The 25,789-nt window shown below is 44.6% G+C and overlaps 1 protein-coding gene across 3 annotated transcripts in view; it reads left to right on the forward strand.

Moving 5' to 3' along the window:
• The first annotated feature begins 523 nt into the window (after nucleotides 1-523).
• dennd1a (DENN/MADD domain containing 1A) overlaps nucleotides 524-25,789 on the forward strand; it is a 32,638-nt gene continuing 7,372 nt past the window's right edge. The window contains exons 1-18 of one of the 3 annotated variants that reach the window (XM_086188385.1): nucleotides 524-740; nucleotides 4,134-4,198; nucleotides 7,919-7,962; nucleotides 8,319-8,368; nucleotides 8,792-8,911; nucleotides 11,666-11,735; nucleotides 15,012-15,092; nucleotides 15,666-15,719; nucleotides 17,033-17,143; nucleotides 17,927-18,027; nucleotides 19,257-19,302; nucleotides 19,453-19,554; nucleotides 21,069-21,194; nucleotides 22,169-22,270; nucleotides 22,359-22,446; nucleotides 24,996-25,036; nucleotides 25,380-25,451; nucleotides 25,539-25,595. In XM_086188385.1, coding sequence (XP_086044511.1) covers nucleotides 724-740; nucleotides 4,134-4,198; nucleotides 7,919-7,962; nucleotides 8,319-8,368; nucleotides 8,792-8,911; nucleotides 11,666-11,735; nucleotides 15,012-15,092; nucleotides 15,666-15,719; nucleotides 17,033-17,143; nucleotides 17,927-18,027; nucleotides 19,257-19,302; nucleotides 19,453-19,554; nucleotides 21,069-21,194; nucleotides 22,169-22,270; nucleotides 22,359-22,446; nucleotides 24,996-25,036; nucleotides 25,380-25,451; nucleotides 25,539-25,595 — 1,347 coding nt within the window. In that variant the 5' untranslated portion in view covers nucleotides 524-723. Of the gene's footprint in view, nucleotides 741-4,129; nucleotides 4,199-7,918; nucleotides 7,963-8,072; nucleotides 8,128-8,318; nucleotides 8,369-8,791; nucleotides 8,912-11,665; nucleotides 11,736-15,011; nucleotides 15,093-15,665; nucleotides 15,720-17,032; nucleotides 17,144-17,926; nucleotides 18,028-19,256; nucleotides 19,303-19,452; nucleotides 19,555-21,068; nucleotides 21,195-22,168; nucleotides 22,271-22,358; nucleotides 22,447-24,995; nucleotides 25,037-25,379; nucleotides 25,452-25,538; nucleotides 25,596-25,789 lie in introns of those variants that run through there. The other 2 variants (XM_086188387.1, XM_086188386.1) reach the window with 2 other exon arrangements.

Genomic DNA, 25,789 nt, shown 5'->3' on the forward strand with positions numbered 1-25,789 from the left:
AGTGAGCAACAAATTCTGAGAGTGATTCATATTTTGTATTTTTTCTGTCACTATTACATGCACTATTTCCTTTATGGAAATTCACAGATTGTTCACATTGCTTTTGTAAGTATTTCAAGACTTATATTGTGGTTTCGCTTGTGGCTTGTCATTGTGATATCAGTAACAACTCCTATTTCAGTAAATATAATATTCTTATAATAAAATATAATAATCTTATAATATCTATTATTATCCATCAATGGTCTTAACTGCTTATCTTGTTGAAGGGTGTGGGGAGTTGAGCCTATTATTATTTATAATATTTTATTTTTGCCTGAAAAGTAATATTTAATTTATATTCAAATTGCCAATAGCAGCAACGACAACAACAGCAATAATGACTTGGCTATGATTTATCAAAATAGCTTCCAGGGACAAGAGACAGCCTCCCTTCACGCACACGCACACGCACACACACGCAAATGCACGCACATGTCATGGGACTCTTGCGCCACGCTCAACACGCTTTATGGAAACCCGTCCGTCGCGCCGCTGCCAACCGTTACAGCTGTCACTGTGGACACCAAGTCCCATAATTCACCGCGAGACGGAGCGTGATCTACGCGTGGAGACATGGCGTCGCACAGCTCTGTGTGACAGGTTAGCATCAGAAAAGAGCTCTGGATAGACGCGTCTGCGCTCTGACTGCCACTGCCGGAGGCGGCGGGCTGAGGAACCAGGATGGGGTCCAGAACCAAGTAAGCCTGTTTATGTTAGCTACACGGGAGGAGCCTTCGGTGTCTGGCTCGCGGTCCTGGTGAGTCATGGGGGAGATTCATGGCCCTGACTTGTTGCGACACGGGCTAAAAACACTGAAACGTTACCGGAGCCAGAAAAACACAAAGCACTGGAAAGATGTCGTGTTGTTTGGAGGTCGGAACGTTCCCAATAATTAATACGCTGAAAATAACGTGTCAGCATGAAGGTCTGTGGGCACAAGCCGAAATAAGACGCCTGTTACTGAGTTCGGGACGTGTGGCGTTAGCACAGCCAGGAGAAATGTCTCCCTAAACAGGAAGTGCGAAGACTGGCGAGAGAGACAGCCCAGTACATCTGCTCGGTTCATGCTGGGCTGCAACTGTCCCTCAGTCGTATTAGATTAAGTATCATTGTATTTATAGAGACATGGCTGTCAATTGTTTCAGAGAAAGGTCTGTTTGAATCATTTACGCTGCAGCAGCAGAGGGGCAGTGCTTTGACAACTCACTGACATGAATGCTGGTCGTCGGAGGAGCAGCAGAGGTTCTGTTCCTGGCAGGACAACTGGACCCTGGCGGGTCAGCGAGCAGATTCTGCTGCCAGAGCCTCGCTCCTTTGTTCGGGTGTCTGAGCTCTACACAGGAAGCTGAGCTGTGCGTCCAATGGCAACTTCTGTTTTAGAACAGGGAAGAAGAATTGATTGATAAATAGTTGAAGCTAGCAAACTATCAGGATTAAGCTCATAAAATGCTTTCTTTTCAGAAATTCCTGCAGTCAAACGTAGTCGTGTACGTGGTGGGAGGTCGTTGTGGGGGTTACTTTCAAATTAGATGATGAAAAATATGGAATTGATTCTTCCAGTAGTTGTTGCAGCTTTGCAATTTAAGCTTTGAATTTAAGTTTCACCGTTATTCTTTCAATGAGTTTTTGATTAAAATGTGTAAAAAAAAAAAAAGGAATAATACATTCTTTTAGCTTTTATGGGTCATGCAGCAGTTGCATTATGAGGGACAAATAATTGTAATTAGACATTCTTTACAAGTTGTTCATCGCCAGCCTTAACTATGGCACGCATCCGTAGGTACTGCCTCTCACTTACTAAATCAGAGGGGACATGTCAATAAATACACTGCCTGGCCAAAATAAAGTCGCCACCAAAAACTACACTCTCCAGTGGTTCGCTGGGCCGCCTGTAGCTTCGACTACGGCAGGCGTTCGCTGTGGCATTGTTTCCGTGAGCTTCTGCAATGTCACAAGATTTATTTCCATCCAGTGTTGCATTAATTTCTCACCAGGATCTTGGATTGATGATGGTAGAGTCTGACCTTCGCCAGCACGTCCCAAAGATTCTCAGCAGGGTTCAGGTCTGGACTCTGTGGGGGCCCATCCCTGTGTGACAATGATGCCTCGTGCTCCCTGAACCACTCTTTCACAGTTTGAGCCCGATGAACCCTGGCATTGTCACCTTGGAATACACCCGTGCCATCAGGGAAGAACAAATCCATTGATGGAATCACCTGCTCACTCAGAATCTCAGGTAGTCAGCTGACCTCATTCTTTGAGTCATGCTGTTGCTGAACCTGGACCTGACCAGCTGCAGCAGCCCCAGACCGTGGCACTGCCCCCACAGGCTTGTCCAGTAGGCACTAGGCACGATGGGTGCATCGCTTCATCTGCCTCTCTTCCTACCCTGATGCCCCCATGACTCTGGAACAGGGTAAATCTGGACTCATCAGACCCCATGACCTTCCATTGCTCCAGAGTCCAATCTTTATGCTCTCTAGCAAACTGAAGCATTTTTTTCCGGTTAGCGTCACTGATTAGTGGTTTTCTCGAGGCTACACGGCTGTTCAGTCCCAGTCCCTTGAGTTCCCTTCCCATTGTGGAAATCCTCTTACTTTCACTATCAAACAGAGCCCTGAGTTCTCCTGGTGTTTGTCTTCGATTTGATTTGACCAAACGTTTAAGTGATCGCCGATCACGATCAATCAGGATTTTTTTCCGGCCCCATTTCTCCCTGGAAGACGATGGCTCCTCACGATCCTCCCGGTCTGTAATCATGCGTTGGACAGTTCTTAACCATGTTTTAGTTTCTGCTGCCTCCTGAGATGTTGCCTCTGCTTGATGCTGCCAATGATTTGACCCTCCTCAAACAGACTAGCGTCTTCTCCACGACCACAGGATGTGTCCTTCAACATGGTTGGAAGCAACTCATTGCACCAGTTGGGGTTCAATAACTTGTTGCCAGCTGAAAGATAATCGTCCATGGAGTAATTATCCAATGGGAGGCTTGCACCTGTTTGCTTGGTTAAATCCAGGTGGTGACTTTGTTTTTGGCCAGGCAGTGTATGAGCTGGCCAAGTATCAAACATTGCTTGCTAGCCCAACAAAGTGATCCTTCATAAACCCAAAATTACAAGTCGCTGCTTCAGTCAAGCAGTGTCTACTCTTGCTAGCTCCTAAATTCCTCAAGTACAAGGCAGAGGAAACCAATAGTATGTGATATACTATGATTTACATAGTAGTACGTTACTGGCACACTCTGCAATGCAGCTGAGATGTCGCCAGCAACATAAGAGACAATGGCAACAAACATGGACGCCTCATACAACCTCTAGTGTATACAGTTTCTCTTTGTCAGCCCTAATATGATTTTTAAACGATGCACATTTTTTAAATAATGCACAAAGTTTTTAATGTCCATTTGCATTAGTTGCCTATGCTTTAAACTTTTTTTGTATTTATGTTGTTAAAATGACACTTATCTATCAAAACTGCAATTTGTGTTGTTGCTTTTAGTTCAAAGTAGTATTTCTGACAAAATGCACGACACCATCTTATCTTGATGATGACCCTTAAAGGGTTAAATTTGCAATTAAGCTGTCCAAGGTAGCATGTAATATTCCACACTCCTAAACAATAGGGGGCAGCACATTACCTGAAAGCTTGGATTCCCGCACCTACTGGAGGAACAAGGATATGTGTCTCTGTCTAGCGTGAGCCGGGTAAGGAAACTGTGAGTTTGAGCCAGTCATCGTAACTCCAACTCTGGCCTTTGGCCACAACCCCAGGGACGTGACCAAAGTCAGTTCCTTGGCTTGGGCTGCACCCCCCACAGAGGGACCTAGAACTCCTTTGTGCTACACAAACTCACTGTTGTGATTTTCCCTGACATTTGATATGTTTAATCATTGACTAATGCATCACTATCAGATTTAAAGTCCTAATATATTGAAAGTGGTGTTCGGGTTTAAAAAAAACCTTGTATTGGTTGGGCTCCAAAAGCGATTGGTTGAGGGGATCATCTACTGGAGGGTGGAGCAGATCGTTGAGTTGCATAGTTTGTCAAAATGCAGTAAGACCATGTTCTGAGGCTGCGACTTGTGTTCCAGGGAGAGCCCTGAGTCCACTTTCGAGGTCTACATGGAGGTTGCCCTTCCAGGCACACAAAGTTCTGGTAAGTTTCATGTAATTTCAAATGAATTCTATGTAATCCACCTTAAAAGTACACAAACCCAGCAAACGTGACGCTTTTTTGCTCCTCTCTCCCAACATCATCTTGTAAAACAAAACAAAACAGAAGGATCATGGATGAGTTGGAGTTGAGTCTGTTGGCACTAACTTAGCGTTAGCTTGTTCAGACGAGGGGGTCTTGGCATTTTTTGTCATTAACTTTGGTCGGCAAAAACTTTTTTGCTGCACTGTATCAGTTGTGTAGGTCCTTGAAATGCTGTAATACGTAACGATGTTGAGTCCAGGTGAATTAAAGTCATCTGCAGGTGTGTTACACGCAGCCAAAGCTTAATTAGCTCGTAATGTTAGCGTCAGGGGAGCTTGGCTTACCACTTCTTCTGTCTTTATCTACATATGTAATCATCCCCTCTGCTCTGTGTCAGTTGTGGAAGTCCTGCAAACTGAGTGAAGTGTAACAACACCGTGTCTGTGGCCACAACATCATCGCAGTCACACACAGCACTGGTTTGACTGCCATTTCTGATTCAGCGACCAGACGTCAGGATGGTCTTGCCTTCAGGATGTCAGCATTTAGTTTACGAAATGCATTTACACTACATTTTATTCATAGAATTTTATCATTCATAAATCAATATGATTGATTTTGTGGCTTGGATCTGTAAAAAAAAAAAACCCACTAAGCAAAGTGCAGCTTCTGCTCCAAATATGTACCAAAACATGCAGGGAAACCCAGTTTGCCGAGGCAGTCGGCATCGAACAGTTTAAACACAAACATTGCCACTATATTTGCTGAGAGGAAACTTCCATTCAGTCAGCAGGATGATGATTGTGAAATTAAATACTGGTTTGCAGGTTGATTGAAGATGCGGCCTGTAAATGTTCTGTTTGTGCTCTAAAAAGTCTCAGTGCTCCTGGTAAAAACTCAGCCTGGGGCCTTTTTGGAGATATTTTCGTCGGCTACAGCCATGCTAGTGCTGGAACAGGCCTAAAGAATGCTTGAATTTGACTTCAAGAGAGATGTGGGAAACCTGAATGAGACATTGGATAGTTCTTCAGATTTGAAAGTGTTCAAATTAAAAAGTCTGACCATTTTACAAAGTGGGCTTCGTCAGTGAACCCCTGGGCGTACACAGACTCTGACAGCATGGCTTCATGTTGCTGTGCGAGCATGAGTGAGACACGTTTTACCCTCCAGTGTGTCTCTGATTTCCTGAGAACGCAGAAGCTGTTGGATATTTTTCTAAGAATTTTCTGTTCTGTTGAGTCTTGTTCTTGTCATTTCCTCTTTAGCCTTAAAGCTCATCTCTACAACTTTGCTTTGAGGTCACTGTAGGACAGTCAGGTTTTTCACAGCTAACAGAAAAAATCTTGTGTGTGGACAGGGGAACCATCATATAGAATCAAGGGCTCATTTAAGGAAGCAGGTTTAGTGACAACCCTGTGCCTTTCCCTTTTAGAGAAGCAGTTAATCCAAATTTGAAAAAGAGGGGTAACTCCAGCCTGTTTCAGAAGGACAGGAAACTTCAGCGCTGAGTCAGTTACTATGGTAACTCAGAGCGCTTTCTCACCAGCCTCGTTTGCTCCAGACTTTTGGACTTTGCAGAAAGTCTGGAGCAAATTGACAGATGTGAAAGCTCCACAGGACCACAATCCAGACTAAGGACCGAGTCTTTGGTCCTGCCTCAGGAGGTGGTCTCGGTCCGGATTATCCTGGTCCAAAGTCCGCTGCTGTGTAATGGGAAAGCATTTTTTGGACTGTCGGACCAAAAGCAGGATACACGTCATATTTAAACATCTCGTTCCCACCAAAAAAACATAAACAAAGCAAAGATGAGCCGTGGTAATACTTGGGGGGAGGAAATTAAGTATTTCATTCAGATGTGGTCAGAGGACGAAATAGAAAATGAACTGGAGAAGACCCGCCGGAACTCGGAGACGTTTCGTGTTTTTTCGGAGAGGCTTGCAGTCTTCGCCTCCTTGCCTGTCTGCGTTGAAATATCAAGCGCACCGTAAGGACGTTATTTATTTGATGACATCGCACTGGTCTGGCGTATTGGGACTGTCGTTGTTGTTGTTGATGTTGGAGGCGCAGCCAAAGTCGTGCGAGGGCAGCAAAGTGAATCCGCGGCTCCATGGTTGATGGTAACTTCTTTGCTGCAACCAAAACAAATACACCGCCAGAGCACTTCCGACGCGGCTACGTCAGACGCACGCTCATCCACAAGCCAATCAATGACGGGCGCAGACCTTGCAGTTAATGGCGTCATGACGTAGGTCGCTCCTTTGGTCCGCCTTCATAACAGCAGTGAGAAAGTGAACTTTACTGGACCCTATGAAAACAATGCAACAACAAGAAAAAGTCCGGACCTCGGACCGGACTGTTAGGTGAGGGAGCGCTCTGAGTCTACGAGGCTAACTTTGATTCTTAAATTTCATTTGAAGTTGCTTTTACCTTCACTTTTTGTCCATGGGATAACAAGTGAATGAACATACATTTTGGCTTCAATAACATTCCACAAGTTCAAGATTCAAGATTGCTTTATTGTCATTGACCATGGTGGACATGTCAACGAAATTGTCTTTGCAGCCCCCGTGTAAGATAATAAAGTAACCACACTAGCATGCAATAAAATAGAATAATAAAAATAGAGATATAATAAAAATAAAAATAGAATATTTACAAATAGAAATCTGAAAATAGAGATATGAAATATGAGATATGGATATTTACAAATAGAAATCTGAACTATTGACATGTAAAGTGCAGTGTGCGTTCTTATCATTGTCCTCAGTCTTCCACTGCAGTGAGGGGCTGCAGGGGCTGATGGATTTAACAGCTCTGGGATAGAAGCTGTTCCTCAGTCTGTTGGTGGTGGTGCGGATGCTGATGTACCGCTTTCCTGATGGAAGTGGTACAAACAGTCTGTGGCCCGGGTGGCTGGGGTCCGTGGCGATGGATCTCGCCCTCTTCCTGACCCGGCCTTCATATATGGAGTCCAGGTCTGGGAGGGGGCAGCCCACAATCCCTCACATCACAAGTTTTCACCTGTCATGAAGAAGTGTGATTGAATATTGAATTATGCACAGTTTCCCAAATAATGGATTTTCCCACACAACTCCCTCTGGCTACATATGTATAGATATTTTTATATTATGTTATGTGAATTTCTGATTCCAGAGCGGTAAAGTATGCAGACTTCTTTTTGTTAGAGGGTTGCCATATTGGGGCTGCATTCATGTTGGGTTTTTATAGTCGTGGTTCACTCATAGTTAACCTACTCAAACTTGATTAAAGTAACTCAAATCAGCTGTGGGGAAACCGGAAGCCCAGCTGAGGGTAAATCCACTCTCAGTTCAAGGGGAGACTCAGAGTTTATGAAGCCTCCTGTCTGAAATGGGCCCCAGGGACGGGACGCACACGGCTGTGGCTTGTTATTGTCTAAACTGTTGCTGTATGCTGAAGTATTGAAAGGAACCTTTACAGGAAATAACTGAAATCAGTACAAAACTCAGTTTTCAGTTTTCCTTAGTGCATCAAGCTTCAGATCAAGGCACCCCCCCCCCCCCAAAAAAAAATGTAGTGGGGAAAAAACCTCCAAGTAACCAACACACAGATGGCTTTGCCTCTGGTCCCCCTGCCTCTACGTGACGAGGGTCCTGGTCGCTACTCCCTGACCACATCACTCCTCTGCTTCACCAACAGGTCCACAGGTTCGGAGGCAGTACCCTGAGGACTACGCAGACCAGGTTTGACATTCTTAATATGCTATTCCCGCCCTCCTCACAGATAGCCAATAGGTTCTTTTCCACATATTTATAACTCTTCCCTCCCCCCATATTTCCATGTGTTTTTGAAGGCTTAACTAGCTGATGCCAGCTGTGCACACTGTTGATGAGATCCGGAAAATACAAGTGATGTGATTTTTCACAATTTTCTTTCTTTCATTAATTTGTCCCCATTATGCTTCATACTTTGTCTTCCTCCTTTATAGATCAGTTCTTCCACATTACAACTGTCCTATCTGCCCCTGTAGTTCATAGATATTAAGTCTGCAATACTGTAATACTTGTAACTGTTGTCAATCTTTCCAATTATCCTTCAGGAAACTCTTCAGACCGTGCCCAAGTTCTGTTTCCCCTTCAGCATGGACAGGTATACACACACACACTCACACACACACACCATGGGTCTCTTGCACCATCTACAACACATATTGTAGGAACTGTAGTTTGAGGCACCAAAGATAATCAAAGCATGTGCAGATGCTTTTACCCTCACTGATGAGCCTGATGAACATTGGAGTGTCTGTCAGCATAGCTGGTCCTGTTCCAGCTAGCTGTAGGTAAACCAGGTGAACCTGGCTAGATGTCACAGCGAGGAAGACTGAATCAGCGTGACACGTATTACAGAGCAATTTGGAAGCGAGTTGGAAATCAAGAGCATGTGCTAGCTACTCCTGCATGCTACCATGAGAAATGGCCACCTCATTTGTACTGATTGGGTGATACGTTTAGTGGGCACCATCTTAATTACACCTCGTATTTGTATCCCCTCTTACCTCTTCTCACCCTGAAGTCTCACAGTCAACCAGGTCGGCCAGAACTTCACTTTTGTGTTGACCGACATTGACAGCAAACACAGATTTGGCTTTTGTCGCCTCTCCTCCGGTGCACATACCTGCTATTGCATTCTCAGGTAAGCTGTGTGTGTGTGTGTGTGTGTGTGTGTGTGTGTGTGTGTGTGTGTGTGTGTGTGTGCATGTGTTAGTAAGACAATGGGAAAATATGTCATTTTTGGTAGCTGTTGTGGTTTAATGTTCAAAGCACCATCACCATTCAGATTTGGATGTCCAGGTACAGACACACAATTAAAAGCCACTTTCAATGATGACAATCAGGGTATTTTTGATTCAGTTTCAGTACTCTGTGAATGCTGATACGTCAGTGGGAATAAAGTAATTATCATTCCCCATTCTGACTCGTTAAGGGAAATAATTTTGCTGCCCTCGTGCTGTAAGGTAGGAATCTCTTAAGACCCAAATGCAGCGCAAGTTTCTGATGTGTTTTTTGAAGTTACCCAGTTGAATCACGTTTCCAAATTCTCATCTTAAGTGTTTTGAGGCAGGTTAAACTGCCTTAACTACAAACTGGTTTTGATTTCAATCATCAAACCCAGCTGTGGCAGTACCCGGTTCAGTGGTTGGGGTTTTAAACCTGGGGCCTGCGGTGTGCCATACATATAGTTGTTTAAGTTGTCATACACATGAGCTTGTTGAATGTAGCCTGATAACCAGTGCTTAATTTGTAAATCATAAGATGGCGGAACGCAAAGTACATACGGCAGCTCAGGGATGAGAGGGGCGCAGGTCCCGGAACGTAGACAGAAAACATGCTGAGAACAACATACAAACGCCCACTGGCCATGCTGGGGGGCTCACAAGCCTCAATTTCAAATCATATCCATGGTATACATGTTTGACGATAATTTATGATTATTTTAGGCTGCTCAGCGCAGCGCAGGCGAATGCCTGCATCACCACAGGTGGGACTTCCAGTCTACAGTCAGCAACTCATGCCTCAACAGGTCCAACTTGGAAAACAAACAAAAAAGAGCTCACAATAAATCACACGAATCCTCCATTGTTATTACGGTATTTAGAGATCATCCCATCCCTGACCTGTCGCTGGACGTCCCACACTCTTCTCCCTCAATGCGCTCTCCTCTCCTTCTGAATCCGGCTGTAAGCGACCTGTTGTCGCAGTTCCCGCCTCTTGCCCCGGCTGTTGTAGCGGGCTAGCTGAGGCCAGGCTACCCGCCTGTTGCTCCGGCTGTTGGTGGTCCACCTGGCTGACTGCTAGCGCTGGTGCTGGAGCTGGCTCCTGCTCTGACTGGCGGTGAACCTGGCCAGCTGCTGCCACGGTGCCAGCCTCCTGCCCCGGCTTGGCTCGCTGTTGGTGAACCAGGTGAAGCTGGCTAGCTGTAGGTAAACCAGGTGAACCTGGCTAGCTGTTGGTGAACCAGGTGAAGCTGGCTAGCTGTTGGTGAACCAGGTGAAGCTGGCTAGCTGTAGGTAAACCAGGTGAACCTGGCTAGCTGAAGGTGAACCAGGTGAACCTGGCTAGCTGAAGGTGAACCAGGTGAACCTGGCTAGCTGTAGGTGAACCAGGTGAACCTGGCTAGCTGTAGGTGAACCTGACTAGCTGTGGCAGCGCGAGCCTCCTGCTGCAACCGATTTTGATCGTCAACATGACCGCTGCAGCTGCCCTCGTCGCCGCTTGTGGAGGCGAAAAAGCGTCATGCAACTCTTCATTTTTTTTCGAAAAAAGACGGCAAATGTAACCGTCTTTGACATGTTGGCGTTGAAACAGTAACTGTTATTTCCTCTCTGCTTGCTCGTCAGATGCAGCGAATTTCAAAAAATATTTTCTACTGATAACTCTCATTCGTCTATGTAGCTTGCTAACCACATATGTGACAACCTGACAGCAGGGGATTTCAGTCTGAGATGGTGGGCCTCCCCTCAGACTAAGTTTGGAAGAGGGCACTCCCTTTCTCCTCTTTACATTACTTTTTGTTGATCGATGCCTGTTTTACGTAACTTCACTTTCTCCAAATATAAGAGAACAGTCTGTCCTGAGTTATTTATTACGTTCTGACTCAGATTACACAGGAAATTATAGTATAGTACAGTAAATGTCCCTCAAAACACACAGATGCAGGCTGTTGTACACAATGTCCTAGGATAACTAAGGGTCTGTTTCCACCGGCTCACTTTGTCTCGGGTCGGGTCGGTACGGCTCAGTACAGGTGTGTTTCCACGAGCGCTGGTACCACGTCAGCGTGGCTGGACTCACCAGCCGAGAGTTCCCTGGAGTAATTAGTGTGTGACACAACAACAACAATAGAGGACATGGAGGCGGCGTGACGCCTGCTGCTGGTCAGTGGTTTTTGCTTCAACTAAAAGTGAGGGAGGACAGGCTTCAAGTGGTGAAATAGAACCCCCAAGAAAAGACTAAGAGACTTCACCGAGCCATGACCAGGATTCCACCGAGGCCAGGATAATAGGAAGTAGACCACGTGACGGGTTAGTTACCCAATCAGAGCCCTGCTATGTGTTTACGTCACATTTTAGTTCCCACTCAGCTCGTTTGGAACCCCAGCAGAGCAGGGACCAAAATGGTCGGGGCCAAACCAACCTGATCCGAGCTGAAGTGAGCCAGTGGAAACGTCCCCTATTACTCTTTCACCTCCATTCGCTCAGCCCTCCTGTAACTGGCTTGAGCCCCGTGGGGAGGCTCACCTCACTCTTGGAACACTCATGGATTAACATTTAGGATTTTAAATCCCCTGGTCATTGGGGTTTTCACCTGAATCACCAGTGACAACTGCGTTAAAAATGAATTGGAACGAAACAATTCCAAAGAGTGTAATTCTTACTTTTTCTCTCAGCTACTTGCCCTGGTTTGAAGTTTTCTACAAGCTGCTGAATATTCTGGCAGATTACACCATCAAAGGCCAGGTAAGTAATAACCCTTTCCCACTGCACACACCCATGATCATCAGAGTTTTTCCAGACCTGGATGAACCCACTAGTAAAAGCTAATGTTCCTGCTCCAGTTGTTCGGTGCATCATGATATCACAAAAGCAGCCAACACAAGAGAAAGTGAACATTACTGTCAAAAGTCCCAGAATGCAGCATCTTGCCCTTGTATACAATGTTTGGTGAACACAGACAGTTGAATTTGTGGCTGAGATGGCAAAAAGTCAGGTCGTAACTTTGACTTTCCGAAGTTACCAGCGTTAAACTCTCATTCCTCCATGTAGCGTTGATAGAACATCTTGTGTGTGTCTGGTACAGTGGGGGGGCAAAAAAGTATGAGTCAGCCACCGATTCTGCAAGTTGTCCCACTGAAAAAGATGAGGTCTGTAAGGTTCATCGTTGGTCCACTTCAACTGTGAGAGACTGAATATAGAAAAAAACAGATCCAGGAAATCACAGTTGGATTTTCAAAGAGTTTATTTGTATGACAGTGCAGAAAACAAGTATTTGATCAATAAAGGTTCACCTCAGTACTTGGTCATGTGACCCTGGTTGGCAGTGACAGTCAGACATGTCCTGTAGGTCCTCATGCAGATCCTCTCAGGAGCTGGGATGTTTTGGGGCTGTCGCTGGGCAACTCGGCCTTTCAAGTCCCTCCAGAGTCTCTATTGGATTGAGGTCCTGAGACTGGCCGGGCCCCTCCAGAACTTTGAAATGCTTCTTGCGTAGCCGCTCCTTGGTTGCTGGGCGGTGTGTTTGGGATCATTGTCATGCAGGAAGATCCAGCCACGTTTCATCCTCAGTGCTCTCACTGGTGGAAGGAGGGGTTCACCCACAATCTCAGGATCCATGGCTCCATCCATCCCTTCCTTAACACGGATCAGTCGTCCTGTCCCCTTTGCAGAAAAGCAGCCCCAAAGCCTGAAAACAATTCAAAGCGGGGCCGTGCACCACTACACCGATGATTTCTGAGCCTCTCACCTGCTGTATACACACATTAGAAGAAGAAGAAGAACTCTGTAGCAACGCCAGAGAAGAACAAGAAGCGGTGAAACAATTGTGTCTAAATGGAGGAAGACGAGGTGGAACAAGTAGCGGACGCCCCTCCATCAAACACATCGGTTGTGTGGACTTAATTTGCCTTCCCTGTAAAGGACGAGGCAGCGGTGAGACGACGGTGGATGAAACCAAAGCGGCGGTCAAACGATGAGGGTCCACAACAGCGTAGCCTGGGTGAGCGCTGCTAGCACGATAGAAGGACAGTGTTGCAGCTCCCTGAGCTCAGCCGTTCTAGATCCTGATGAGACTGCAGCCCTGAGCACCGCTGGAGGTTTGTTCTCCTTCCATCAGCAATGGAGTCGTCCTCATTGTTCACAGCAACAAAGCACTTTTTAATTGGAATTTTACGTTTGTATTTGCATTGAAGTCTAAATCAGGGGAAAATACAAATATTGTGTTTTTTCAAAGCAGAGCATTTTATTTTGTACCAACACACCAGTTTTTACTGTGTCGGTACAAATTAAAATGCTCTGCTTTGAAAATACAAATATTTAGTTTTTTCAAAGCAGAGCATTTTATTTTGTACCGACACAGTAAAAACTGGTGTGTCTGCATATTAAAGGTGCCATAGAGTGGTTGAAGGGGGTATCCATTCTTGTTCTGTGGTGTGATGTGTAACCCCACTAAAAATGGTTGGGTCTGTGATGGCTCACAACCTTCCTAAAAGGCTCTCTGAAACTGCTATGTTACCATGTTGGGTTTAGAATGCGTCATTTGTTCCTATTGGGGTCGTTTCTGGCCTCATCTGGCAACCTCATTATTTATGCAAGTGCATGAGTTGACGGCGATCGGTTGCCGTTGTTTATCTGGTAACCTCATTTAACTACTACTTGGTGAATGGCTGTCCTCACTGTCACTGAAAAGAAAGCACTCCCACTTTCTCGGCTAACTGTTGCCGGTGCTAAGTGTGACTGCTCCTGTCAATTGACAACATTCCATATCATACAACAACATTCATAAGATAAGATACCAAGTAGCCATGGCCTATTTGCGTATCCAGCCGTATATGCAGTGGCGGGGTGGCCGTCGGGACAACCGGGAGTTTTCCCGGTGGCCTGGCCCCTTGGTAGCCTGCCTGGCTGGTGAGATTCCTTCCCCCTCAAGCCAGGCCAGGCCAGCTAGCGACAGATAGCGCAGATAAAACAAAGGTGTCAATTCTATCGAGGCTGTTCCTTCAATCAATCTGCTCAGTCAGTGCTGCAGGCTCCGGTTTGTGTCTCGCGAGAGAGCTGCACTCACTCGGCTCGCTCGCATAATCGCCCCCTCCCAAAATATGTAGAAGGAGCGTGTGTGAAAGGGGTGGGTTCAGTGGGTCTGAGTGGGGGGCACTGACTGAACTGTGACGTAACACTTCAGCCAAAAACGCATTGGTCCATTTTCCTGCAGCGATTCAAAAAAGGGGAGATACTTCAAACAGAGGTGATGACACTGTCTCACACTTGGTGTGTCTCCCCACAACTGGGGGACGTTGAAGAAACACCACAAACACGAAAACCATGATTTTCATTCTAGGGGACCTTTAAGGAAGAAAAAAGAATTTGATTTTTGCATTTTTTATTTTCTTAAATCATGATTTTATCGTGAGTATTTTGTATGGTGAGCCCTGTTTCCTATCGTTTCGTGAGTGGACTATTTCGTTGCACCCCTAGTAGTTAGTGACAATAGACCAGCAAGGTCTTAACAGCAGCAGAGCAGTGAATTATGTCATTGACAGTACACACAGCCTCACTACAAATAAGACAACCGCTATCCTTTTGGATGGGAATGGCTGACGGTCTGACCTCATGTCGCCTGTGTGATGTTCATGCCTGGGTGGCTGGTGGATGTTTGCAAATTTCATGACCACAGTCAGAATTTGATTAGTGGACTCACCAAACATGGCTGTGTGTTAGCTTTCATCATTATTATAAGTCTGACCTTTAATTCAGAGGGATTCAGTTTGCTTTATAGGGTGTACACACACACACACACACACACAGTGAAGGCTGCCATGCAAAGGGCCAACTGTAGCAAGTAGGGCTTCTGTGCTTTGACATGAGGAAATAAGGAACCGATCAGAAACCATTCAGTTACTAGACAGCCAGTCCACCTGAAAGCTATGCTGCTCTGAAATATGGACATATTCTGAGACTAAAAGAACAAATGGACATATGCGTTTGCAATTAGACTTTTGCCTTTGAACCTTTGTGTTTCAGGAAAGCCAGTTTCAAGAGCTCCTGATGTCGTTACATGCACTTCCTATTCCTGAGCCTGGAGTTCCTGTTCATCTTGGCGTGGTGAGGCTGATTTCACTGCATCACAGCTAAACTCCCTTAAGACTGGTGTGTCTCTTTGAATGTGTATTCACTTGGATGACATCCACCCAACCACAGGAAGAGTTCATTTTCAAGTGTAAACTCTTCCCACAACATGAATGTTATCATCCTTGAGTATACATGCCAGTTTGATCGGACCAGAGGGAAATGACTGTGCTCACTGTCCATGCAGGACTTCCTCTTCAACCACACTGCGATGGATTCAGATATGTCATGTTTTAGTTCTGCTGTTATGCCCAAGACAGGTGCTGCTATATCCTGACGTTTATTTTTTGTTCATAACTCACTTGATATCACTGGAAAATGTTAGTCGGTTGGCTGCAGAGCTCTGTAGTGGAGCTGGGTTTGAGTCTTAAACCAGACGTGGTCCTGCCATAGGTTTTGACTGGGTCTGGTTAGGGTTATGGAGCGACACTATTTAAGTATCAGGTCAATTAAGCAGGTATTAATGTATACCAGCCATGTATTTGCTGTTGTCCTTCGTCTGTTTGTTTGTGCTCTGCTGAAGTCAGACTTGAGTTCTGTTGTTTCTAGCATTCCTTCTTCACCGTGCCTGACACCAGGGAGCTACCCAGCATACCCGAGAATGTGAGTGTTGTCTTCTCTTGTGATCTTGTTTGACGTCCACTTTCAGATGCAACTCACATGAGATCGGTGAAGAGATGCTGAAAGACATCACATTCAAGCTTCCCTTACATTTGTTTGCCAACAAGAAATCCACTGTTTATATGGTTAATGCTGGATTTATATTTAACAGGTACAACATAGTCCAGAATCCAGATTTGGGTTAAACATCTAACTTTAAGCTCGGAAAATTTTTGAGTTTATTTGTGTGAGGGACCAAATTTGTCCCATCTAGGCAAAACGCCAGGGCAAGACTTGAAGTCATGCAAGTTAGAGGTGCTTACAGGTGTATTCTTTGTGTATTAGTATGCTGAGAGACGGCGAGGAGAAGGTTATAAAACTCACACCATACTAGCACACACAGTAAAAGCTAGGGGAGTAGTACTGTGCTGTATGGAGCAGGTTTATACGAGACCACAGACACCATGTATGAGGAGAACCCTGGAAAGGAAGATCTCATGCACACATCTTTAAAGACGTGTCTGTGGAACTTCACTTCTCATCTGACCACTGGACATGGCTTTACAATGTTTGGTACACTTGACAAAGTCACAGTGTGAAAGCAAATTGGACCAAATGAAAACTGCAGATGTGTTGCAATTTCCGCTAAACTATATGGTGTGAAAGTGGCCTTAAAAAGGCAGCAATCAAAGAAATCCTCATCCGCAGGTCAGCAAGCAGCAAGAATACAGCACAGGATGGGGACCGCAACTAATAGGAGCACCAGTAGGCACGAGGGTTAGAAACCGTTTTACTGCACAAAAGTGATATAAAAGCTTTTGGACAAATATCTAGTTGTCCAGTTACAGTCTCAAAGCTTATAAGCACATGTTTTGATCCTAGGACAGTAGCCTGTGAGAGACAAAAACACACACCATGTCAACAACAAACTGATCCTGACCAACATTTTTGACCTATATCATCTAAAAAAGAAACAAGTGAGAGAAGAACACGATCCGTGCTGTTGTGGTCTCAGAGTTAGAATCTGCTTCTCTAGTCAGGAGACAAAATGGACCAAATCCATCTATTTTATTATGAAGGACTTTGAAAAACGTAGTTTGAGCTTGAAAGTGATATAGTTTGACATTTTCTAGAGGGCAATAAAGACATGCCGCTCTCTACTTGTGACCAGTTATGAGGTATGAGAAGAGTAATTTTGCAACCTTCAGTAACCAACATTGTAAACGAGTCCTATGTCATGAACTGCTGTTGACGCCATTCATGCATTAGCATCATAACTAACTCTGTTTTTCTCTCATTCTGTTTGACCCTTGCAGAGAAACCTAACCGAGTACTTTGTAGCAGTAGATGTCAATAACATGCTTCACCTGTACGCTAGTATGCTTTATGAACGCCGAATCCTCATCTGCTGTAGCAAACTAAGCACTGTAAGTAGAGTCCACTTCCTGTTCCTTCCTCCTCTCTGTCCATTTAGAATATTGCAGTCTTGTCTGTTAGCATCTATAATATCGACAGTTTCATCTGATGCCTTCTTTGAAAATTTGAATGTTGATGTTTGATGCAAAATATAAATGATGTTCAGCCAACAAAATCCTGAGCAGGAACAGAATCCAGTTTTTAGTTGTTCTTCTGCACCTTCATGCACAGTAATGGGAAACAACAAATGTAATCTTTCAAAGTAAGCAAAGCTGCTGGTTAACATGCTGGCCTGCATTTATGAGACACCTTGGTCTCGGCCAGAGTCGGAGATGAAGGAACAACTGAATCGGAACATCCTCCTGCTTCCCCCTAGTCACCATTTTGCCTTCTGACCAGAAGGTGACGAAAAGAGATGTGCAACAACAAACACTGCAGTGACAGTGATAGTGCTTGCTGATGGAGAGTTGTTGGGTGGAGGTTCTACACCTGCTCCACTTGGAAAGTGTCAGGAGAGGACTTTTGTTGGGATTTGTTAAAATTGACTTGACTTGATAAAAGAGCCATTGAATGAGAGAAGGTCCCGCGTTGGCAGTAAGCCATCAGGATGTGAATGTTCCTAGGGAGTGGAAGACTTGAGATCTGAGACATTTCGACAGCAGCGCTTGTTTTGAAACACAAGAAGAGCACAAATAAGCGGCGAGTTTTAGTTAAGCTTATTCTCATTGGCAGAGTATTTTCCTGATTTTCTTTTCCATTCCTGAATTCAGTCTTAATTGATTGTGTCCCCACAGTTAACTGCTTGTATCCATGGGTCGGCAGCCATGTTATACCCAATGTACTGGCAACATGTTTACATTCCTGTCCTGCCTCAGCATCTATTAGACTACTGCTGGTGAGTACGCTCTGGTGCCTGGACATGCTGTGCCCTTCTGACACAGCCAAAGTCACCCGGGCACCACTGATGGTTGTAGTCCTCCTCACGACTCATCTCATCTGTAATGTATTGAAAAGTATTCATCCTGGTCCTAACTCTACGATAACACGCTGGTGCATCACAAAGCGTATGTCCTTTATTCACTGTTCACCTAATAAGTACCCAGGACGTTTTTTATGTGGTTTAACTGCAAGATGTGCAGCAAATGCTCTTGAAGCCAATGTTTCTGAGCAGACTTTTGTTAGTTGATGGTACACACTTCAGTGTTACATCCTTAGATGCAGCTTACACAAGGACGAATGCTCCCCTTCACTTCTTCCTCACTTTTAAATCTTTTCTGCCATTTAGTTTTTTCATAGACTGCCCTTTGTGTTTCTCCCTCCTCTGCAGTGCTGTCAGGAGTGGTATTCCTATACTTCAGTAGCATCTGTCAACAAGTACTTTATTTGGCCAGTACATTTTTGCAGCGCGTACCATAATTTCACTGTTCTGTTTTTGTAGTTTTATGCAGTATTGAAATGATTGGGGAGAAGCATTCTGGAGTGCTGTGGTACTGCAGGAATCAAGGTGTCTGTGTACATGTACCATCAGGGAAGCTCATGACGTGGCAGCCACAGCTGGTCACTGACATGGGGTACTTGTGGGGCTGTCGTTAATGTTGAATACTGCCTACATTTATCTTTGTACGCTGACGCAGGGAAAAACCATGACAAAATGGAAGTGGACTCAGGAGACTGGTTATTTGAATCAGTTTTAATACTGATGTAGTCACATTTGGGGAGAAGCAACCCTTGGTGAGGGGGCGTCATGCATTTCTACTGGGAAATATCACTCAGGTTTTTGGCACCTGACCTGCATTGTCCCACATCATGGATTGAGTGATATTATGTATTCTTGGTCATATGATCAGTCAAGAACATTTCTACGTTGTAGCAAATCTAATAATGAAAACTTTCCTTTAAATAGTCATTTTAAATATTAGAACATAACATCCAGGAGTTAATTTCAACCTGGCAAAGCTTTGCCAAGTCTGAGAACCAGTCAGACAGACATTGTTTTCTAGCATAGAATGCATGAAGATTGAATCAGTTAAGACTCATTTCCTAGATTTCTGTTTACATTTTCTGATACAGCTGTTTTTGTAGTGTGAGTGCTCTAACATTGAGTCTGGGTTTATTTCTTTTCAGTGCCCCAATGCCCTACCTCATCGGAGTACATTCCAGCCTGATGGAGGTAAGATTCTGTACCTGGCTTTCAGAAATCAAGTGTCTCAGAATCACTCCTCGACGGAGTTTTGAGAGAGAGAGAGAGAGAGAGAGAGAGAGAGAGAGAGAGAGAGAGATACATGTATAGATATAAAATATGTTTTTCTGTTCTTTGTAGAAAGTTCGGGGAATGGCTCTGGATGATGTTGTGGTCCTAAATGTGGACACAAACACCCTTGAGACCCCCTATGAAGACCTCCAAAGCCTCCCCAATGATGTGGTGAGGAACATCTTTTGACTTGGCTAGACCTGTTTTTGCTGCTGGGTAACCAACCAGCAGGGGTGGAAGGAGTACAGAAAAAAATCTACTTAAGTAGAAGTACTGTTACTTTGATGAAATTTTACTTAAGTACAAGTAAAAGTACTGGTGTAAAAATTTACTCAAGTAAAAGTAAAAGGTAGCTCACTTGAAATGTACTCAGAGTAAAAGTTACTTACCGGTAGTTACTGTTTTTTTTTGGGGGGGGGGGTGAGGAGTGTGTGTGGCAAACCATTAGCCACCAATGCTATCGAGCTGATAGTTACTGACCTGTAAGGTAGCATTGCTAACATACATGTTAATGGCAATGCTAGCTCCTTTACTGAGTTATTGATCTAACGGAACATTAACTTACCTGTACATGCTTGTGCAGGTTCGATGCAGAGTTTTTGAACACAGATAACAAAGCTGACCCTGCATCAGTTGAATTCATTTTTGAAGTTTCTGTGTCATACGTTCAGTCTCCAATGTCTCGCGGTTAGCAACTGACGTCACTAACGTGCACCTGGGCTGGCTCGCGCTGGCTGCAGCTGTTGCCAGGGCGACCTTCATGAAACTATGGATTTATTTTACTCTGTAGCGGAATCGATTTAAAATGTAGTGAAATACTGTTACTTGAAAAAGAAAATACTTAAGTAAAAGTAAAATTACAGATTTTAAAAAGTCCTCAAAAAAGTAGAAGTACACAAAAAAGTTACTCAATTACAGTAACGAGAGTAAATGTAATTCGTTACTTTCCACCCCTGCCAACCAGGCTATTGGTGCAGGAGTCGTTCTTCCTGTTGGCAGCTGCTCGTTCAGAATGAATCGGTGTGACGTGATGTCCAGCAGTGACCTGCCCATTGGCTGGCTCAGTTAAGATGGCAAAAGCACAAGCAATTGGAGGACTAGGGGGAAGCAGTAGGACGTTCCGGTTCAGTTATTCCTTCATCTCCGACTCTGGTCGAGATATGTGTGCGAGGCTGCCTGGTTCCGCTTCCTGCATGCATCTCATTGGAGTACTAATGAAGATGAAATTTTTGGCGTGTCAGAAAAAAACTTTTTCATCAAACAATCCATGCAAACTGCAAATTAATATCTGGTCGATGAGTAAAAGGTTTATTACAGCGTTCTCTTTTGTAGTTGGGGTAGTTTTGTGTGGTAGAGTTCTTATTCCAGAGACTTTGGTATGTGTTAACAAAAAAAAATACTGGAAAAACTGCAAGAAGAAGCAGATGCGCATTCATTATCCAGGAATTCACATCACCGACACAGACATCGGCCACGTTTTCAAGCACTAACACAGTCCAGCCAGATACTTTTGACCTGGTTGTTTTTTGGTTGTTGTTTTGTTTTTCATTTTTTTAGGAGGTATAAATGTTTTTGCAAGATTCTTTTCTGTGTGATTATTTTGATTCCTGGCATTATAGGTGGCAGGGACCATGTCATACAGTTTTGTCTTTATCAATTAATTGATCATTTCTTTCTTTCCCCAGGTTTCCTCTTTAAAAAGTCGTTTGAAAAAGGTTTCAACGACGACGGGTGATGGTGTTGCTCGAGCCTTTCTCAAGAGTCAGGCCGCTTTGTTCGGCAGCTACAGAAATGCTTTGCAGATTGAGTCGGTTAGTAGACAGATAACGCATGGACATAAACATGACCAAAAGTAGCGCAACTGACCAGAATCCTGAATGTGACTTGGGGTTTCATGGCACAGTCTCACTCTGGAGGCGCTAACAGATTTGTTGTTGCTTCGTGGGAGGATTTAGAGGCATCTTTAATACGATGATCCTAATTATGTCTGTGTTGGGTTAGAGTTGCCTGAAACTAAGACTGATTTGTTTATAGTAGGAATAGAATGAGACATGCACTCAGGGAACGGGTGGTGTTCATCTTCAGTAGCCCAGAACAGACGAGCCAGCCGCTGTAGATGAGGGTCGACATTTAACAGTGGTGTAAACGACGGCGGCATCATACAGTATTCACATGATCATTCAGTAGCCACACTGATATTTCCAAGGTTATCACTCGCATGTATACAGTGACGAGCACAGTTGAAGTTGAACTTGGCCTTATCTGTTTGGCTACCTCACCCGTCCATATGCAACTGTGTATGCAAATACAACTTTCCCAACAAGAGCTGGGAATCATAACCCTCATACGCTTCAGGGATATCAGTCAGTCCGTCTCATATACCCCTCCTGTGTGTGTGCAACTGATCTTTGTAGTTGATCCACCTTTTTACCACTTCAGCCCCGGCTGGATCTGGAGGAGTTGTTGGTTTGCAGGAGCTGTTCAAATGTATTTGTAATCAGAAGTGAATAAATAGAATTATGTTAAATGGATTAGATTTACAAAGCAGTGATGCCTCCATCACCACACACCCTGATGAGGAGGGCTGCCAGGCAAGACAGCAAACCTACTGATTCCTGAGGAGCAATAAGAGGTGCATGGTCTCCAGGAGAAGCAGGGATGGAACCAGTGACTGAATACTGGACGGCCACTCCACCTCCAGTACACTTTCCAACATGAGACATGCTACAGGACACTGAGTGTTGTACAACACTGTGATACTTGATGTGTTTTCCTGAATTTGCAGGGTGAACCAATTACATTTAGTGAGGAAACCTTCATGAACCATCGATCGAGTGCCATGAGACAATTTCTTCAGAATGCCATCCAGCTTCAGCTTTTCAAACAGGTAGACACCAGTACACAGAGGACACACGGTCTGGTCCATCCTCTCTTTACACTGTACATACTAAGACATTGAGTGGTTCTACCTGCAGTTCATTGATGGCCGTTTGGACCTGTTAAACTCCGGAGAAGGTTTCAGTGACATCTTTGAGGAAGAGATCAACATGGGTGAATATGCAGGTTAGACATATTTTCCTTTATTACTAGAAGCCACTTCAACACCAGAGGGTTCTATGTCTCTGGAAAGATCCGGTTATTGTCCCATTGTCAAACATTGAAGCAGCATTTGAGGAGATCAATTTGGATCCATTCCTGTTTGCTTACAGGGCGGGTAGGAATGTTAATGCCACAGGATCCCTGATTAATATGGGCCTGGATCACCTGAGTCAAGCAAAAAATATTATTGCCTTTCATTTGCCTTTCCAGGAAATCACAGTAGGGTTTTTAATGAATTTAATTTTTGCAAATTATGGTGGAAAAGAAGTATTTGGTCAATAACAAAGTTCATCTCAGTACTTTGTTATTCTCCTTTGTTGGCAATGACGGAGGTCAGATGTTTTCTCTCAGTCTTCACCCTGTTGCTGGTGTTTTGGCCAGTTCCTCCATGCAGATCTCCTCTAGAGCGGGGATGTTGTGGGGCTGTCGCTGGGCAACACCGACTTTCCCCTCCTCCAAAGATTTTCTATGGGGTTGAAGTCTGGAGACTGGCTAGGCCACTCCAGGACCTTGAAGTGCTTCTTAGGAAGCCACTCCTTCGTTGCCGGCAGTGTGTTTGGGATCATCGTCACGCTGGAAGAAGCAGCCACGTTTCATCTTCACTGCCTTCCTTGATGGAAGGAGGTTTCACTCAAAATCTCACAATCCATGGCCCCATTCATTCTTTCCTTTACACGGATCAGTCGTCCTGGTCCCTTTGCTGAACAATAGCCCCAAAGCAGGTCTACAAGTTTGTTTCTGGTGTCCTTTGCCAGCCTTTCGGTCTTGGCCATAGTGGTGTTTGGAGTGGGACTGTTGGAGGCTGAGGACAGGGGTCTTTTATACTGATAACGAGTTCCTACAGGTGCCATTAATACAGGTAACGAGTGGAGGACAGAGGAGCCTCTTGAAGAAGAAGTCCAGAAATCTTGCTTGTTTGTAGGAGACGAAACACTTATTTTACCCAGGAATTTAACAATTTGGTGGCCCGATGGTGCAGTGGTCCTCACTGAGGCCCCCCAGCAAGAAGGTTGTGGGTGGAGCCCCGGCTGGAGCACGGGGTCTTTCTGGGTGAGTCTCCATGTTCTCCCTGTTCCTGCGTGGGTTATCTCTGGTACTCCAGCTTCCTCCACTGTCCAAAGACATCAAGAGGGACCAGGTTAATCCAGACTCTAAATTGACCGTAGGCGTGGCTGGGAGAGCCAATGGTTGTCTGTCTCTATGTGTTGGCCCTGCCATGGACTGGTGACCTGTCCAGGGGGAAGGCTGCTGGGATAGGCTCCACCCCTACCACCCTCAACAGGAGAAGAGGGAGAAGATGGAGGGATGGATGATGGATGGGTTTACCAATTAATTCATTAAAAACCCTACAATGTGATTTCCTGGACCCCCCCCCCCCCATTCTGTCTCTCATAGTTGAAGTGTTCCTATGATGAAAGTTACAGGCCTCTCATCTTTTTTAAGTGGGAGAACTTGAATACCCTTTTGCCCCTCTGTAGTCCAGCTGTAGTTATGTGTCATGTTATAGACTGTAAAGAGAGGAACACAATTCAGATGCAAGTATTTGAATATAAAGTGACAAAGCAGTATAACATTTAGTAGAACTTAGGCATAGTAACAGGTGTTTACATCAGTGTTTTTACACTGTGAATGTGGAGACATACGTAGGGTTGAGTGAGATAGGAGGTTCTGATTACATTACACTGAAAAACCAAAGAAAACCACAACATACAGTGTGAGTGCACGTTTACACACATTAACAAGCAGCCAAAAACACATGGAACAACAACGCTCAGGGAAAACACATGCGTCCACTGGGCTCCATGACAGTCAGAAGAGAATTAAATTGATTATAAGGGTTTAGCTTCTAATCTTAAGAGCTCTGAAGGTTGTTCCACTTGTGAGGAGCACAACATTTAAAAGCCAATTCCCCAGTGTTGGAATTGATAAAATGGTTTCAAGAATCAAAGAGTCATTGGACCTAATGCACTGAGACATTGATCTATAGCTAAAAAGACATGTAAGGTTCCCAGGACCTTTGCCAAGAAGTGCTTAGTAAATAAAAATACAGTGCCGTTTCCTTCCCACTACCAGAGACAACCACCCAACTGTCTCGTACAGTACACAATGATGGGTTCTAAAGCACCCCCTGGTAGAAACCTAAGGGCAGAGTGATGAACTGCATCAAGTGACCTGAGAGAAGAATGCAGAGGAGTGCATATGAATTGCATTGTGTCGTCTAGAACAGATAAAAATGTCGACTGAACAATTTGCTTTTTGTAGTTTTGCAGCATACATGCTTAAAAGTATCCAAATAATGCTGGACATCCAAGTCTTGACTGACACAACCATGGATGTTATTCTAGAGAGGAAAGACCTTCATTGTGTTTCTGTGTAAAATGAATGCTAGAATAGTTAAATGTGATTGACTGCAGCGATCATTGCAAGAGGGTTTCAGGCTCTACCAGGTTCCCTAGAGCTCTTCAGTAACGCCCTGGTTGTGTTGACTCTAATGGTTGTGACTCTTCTCACAGGCAGTGACAAGATGTACCACCAGTGGCTGTTTACAGTAAAGGTGAGCAGCTCTGTCACCCTCACCAACACCTCACCGCGTTATTAGGGTTTCTGTCATTGTGTCTTGTGGAACTCTGTGGCCTGATGGTGGTTCTTGAGGGAAAGTCAACCTGTTCACCTTTACCAAAAAAAAGACTGGTCTAATCCATGTACATCTCCAGAGATCAAAGCCTTTTCGCCTTTTTAGCCCCTCCCACATGAAGTTTAAGAATAGTCAGCATCATCATCAGGTGCATCATGTTGCCTGTGTGTGCTGATGGTCGCTCTTTTCCGTTTGAGAGCAGTATTTTTTGTCATGCATCAAGAACAGTGTGGACAGATTTTGTGTGAATGTCTCCTGACAGAAAGGAGGCGGGGCTATCTTCAACACAGTGAAGACAAAGGCAAACCCAGCCATGAAGACCGTTTACAAGTTTGTAAGCACACCCCTGACCTCAACAAGAATACAGATTGAAAAGACATATTTGAGAGTGGCTGATGACCTTTGATCGTGTGTTTGACAGGCGAAGGATCACGCAAAGATGGGTCTCAAGGAGGTCAAGAGCAGGCTAAAGCAGAAGGTAAGCAGCTGGACACTGCAGCGATGCCTGATGTACATTTAAACAGCATTCATCTCAAGAAGGTGCTGACAGCTTTTGATTTTACCTTAAACACTACTTTAATACCTCCACCTGACACTGAACCTGACCACCACAGCGCGCAGCCTCCCTCCCCCTCCCGGTGCAGTGCCATCAGTCCTTTTACCCTCCCTATG

The sequence above is a fragment of the Aulostomus chinensis genome, chromosome 19, assembly GCF_037954235.1.
Source record: "Aulostomus chinensis isolate RoL2024-O1b breed Wild chromosome 19, RoL_Achi_v1.0, whole genome shotgun sequence".
Lineage (NCBI taxonomy): Eukaryota > Metazoa > Chordata > Actinopteri > Syngnathiformes > Aulostomidae > Aulostomus > Aulostomus chinensis.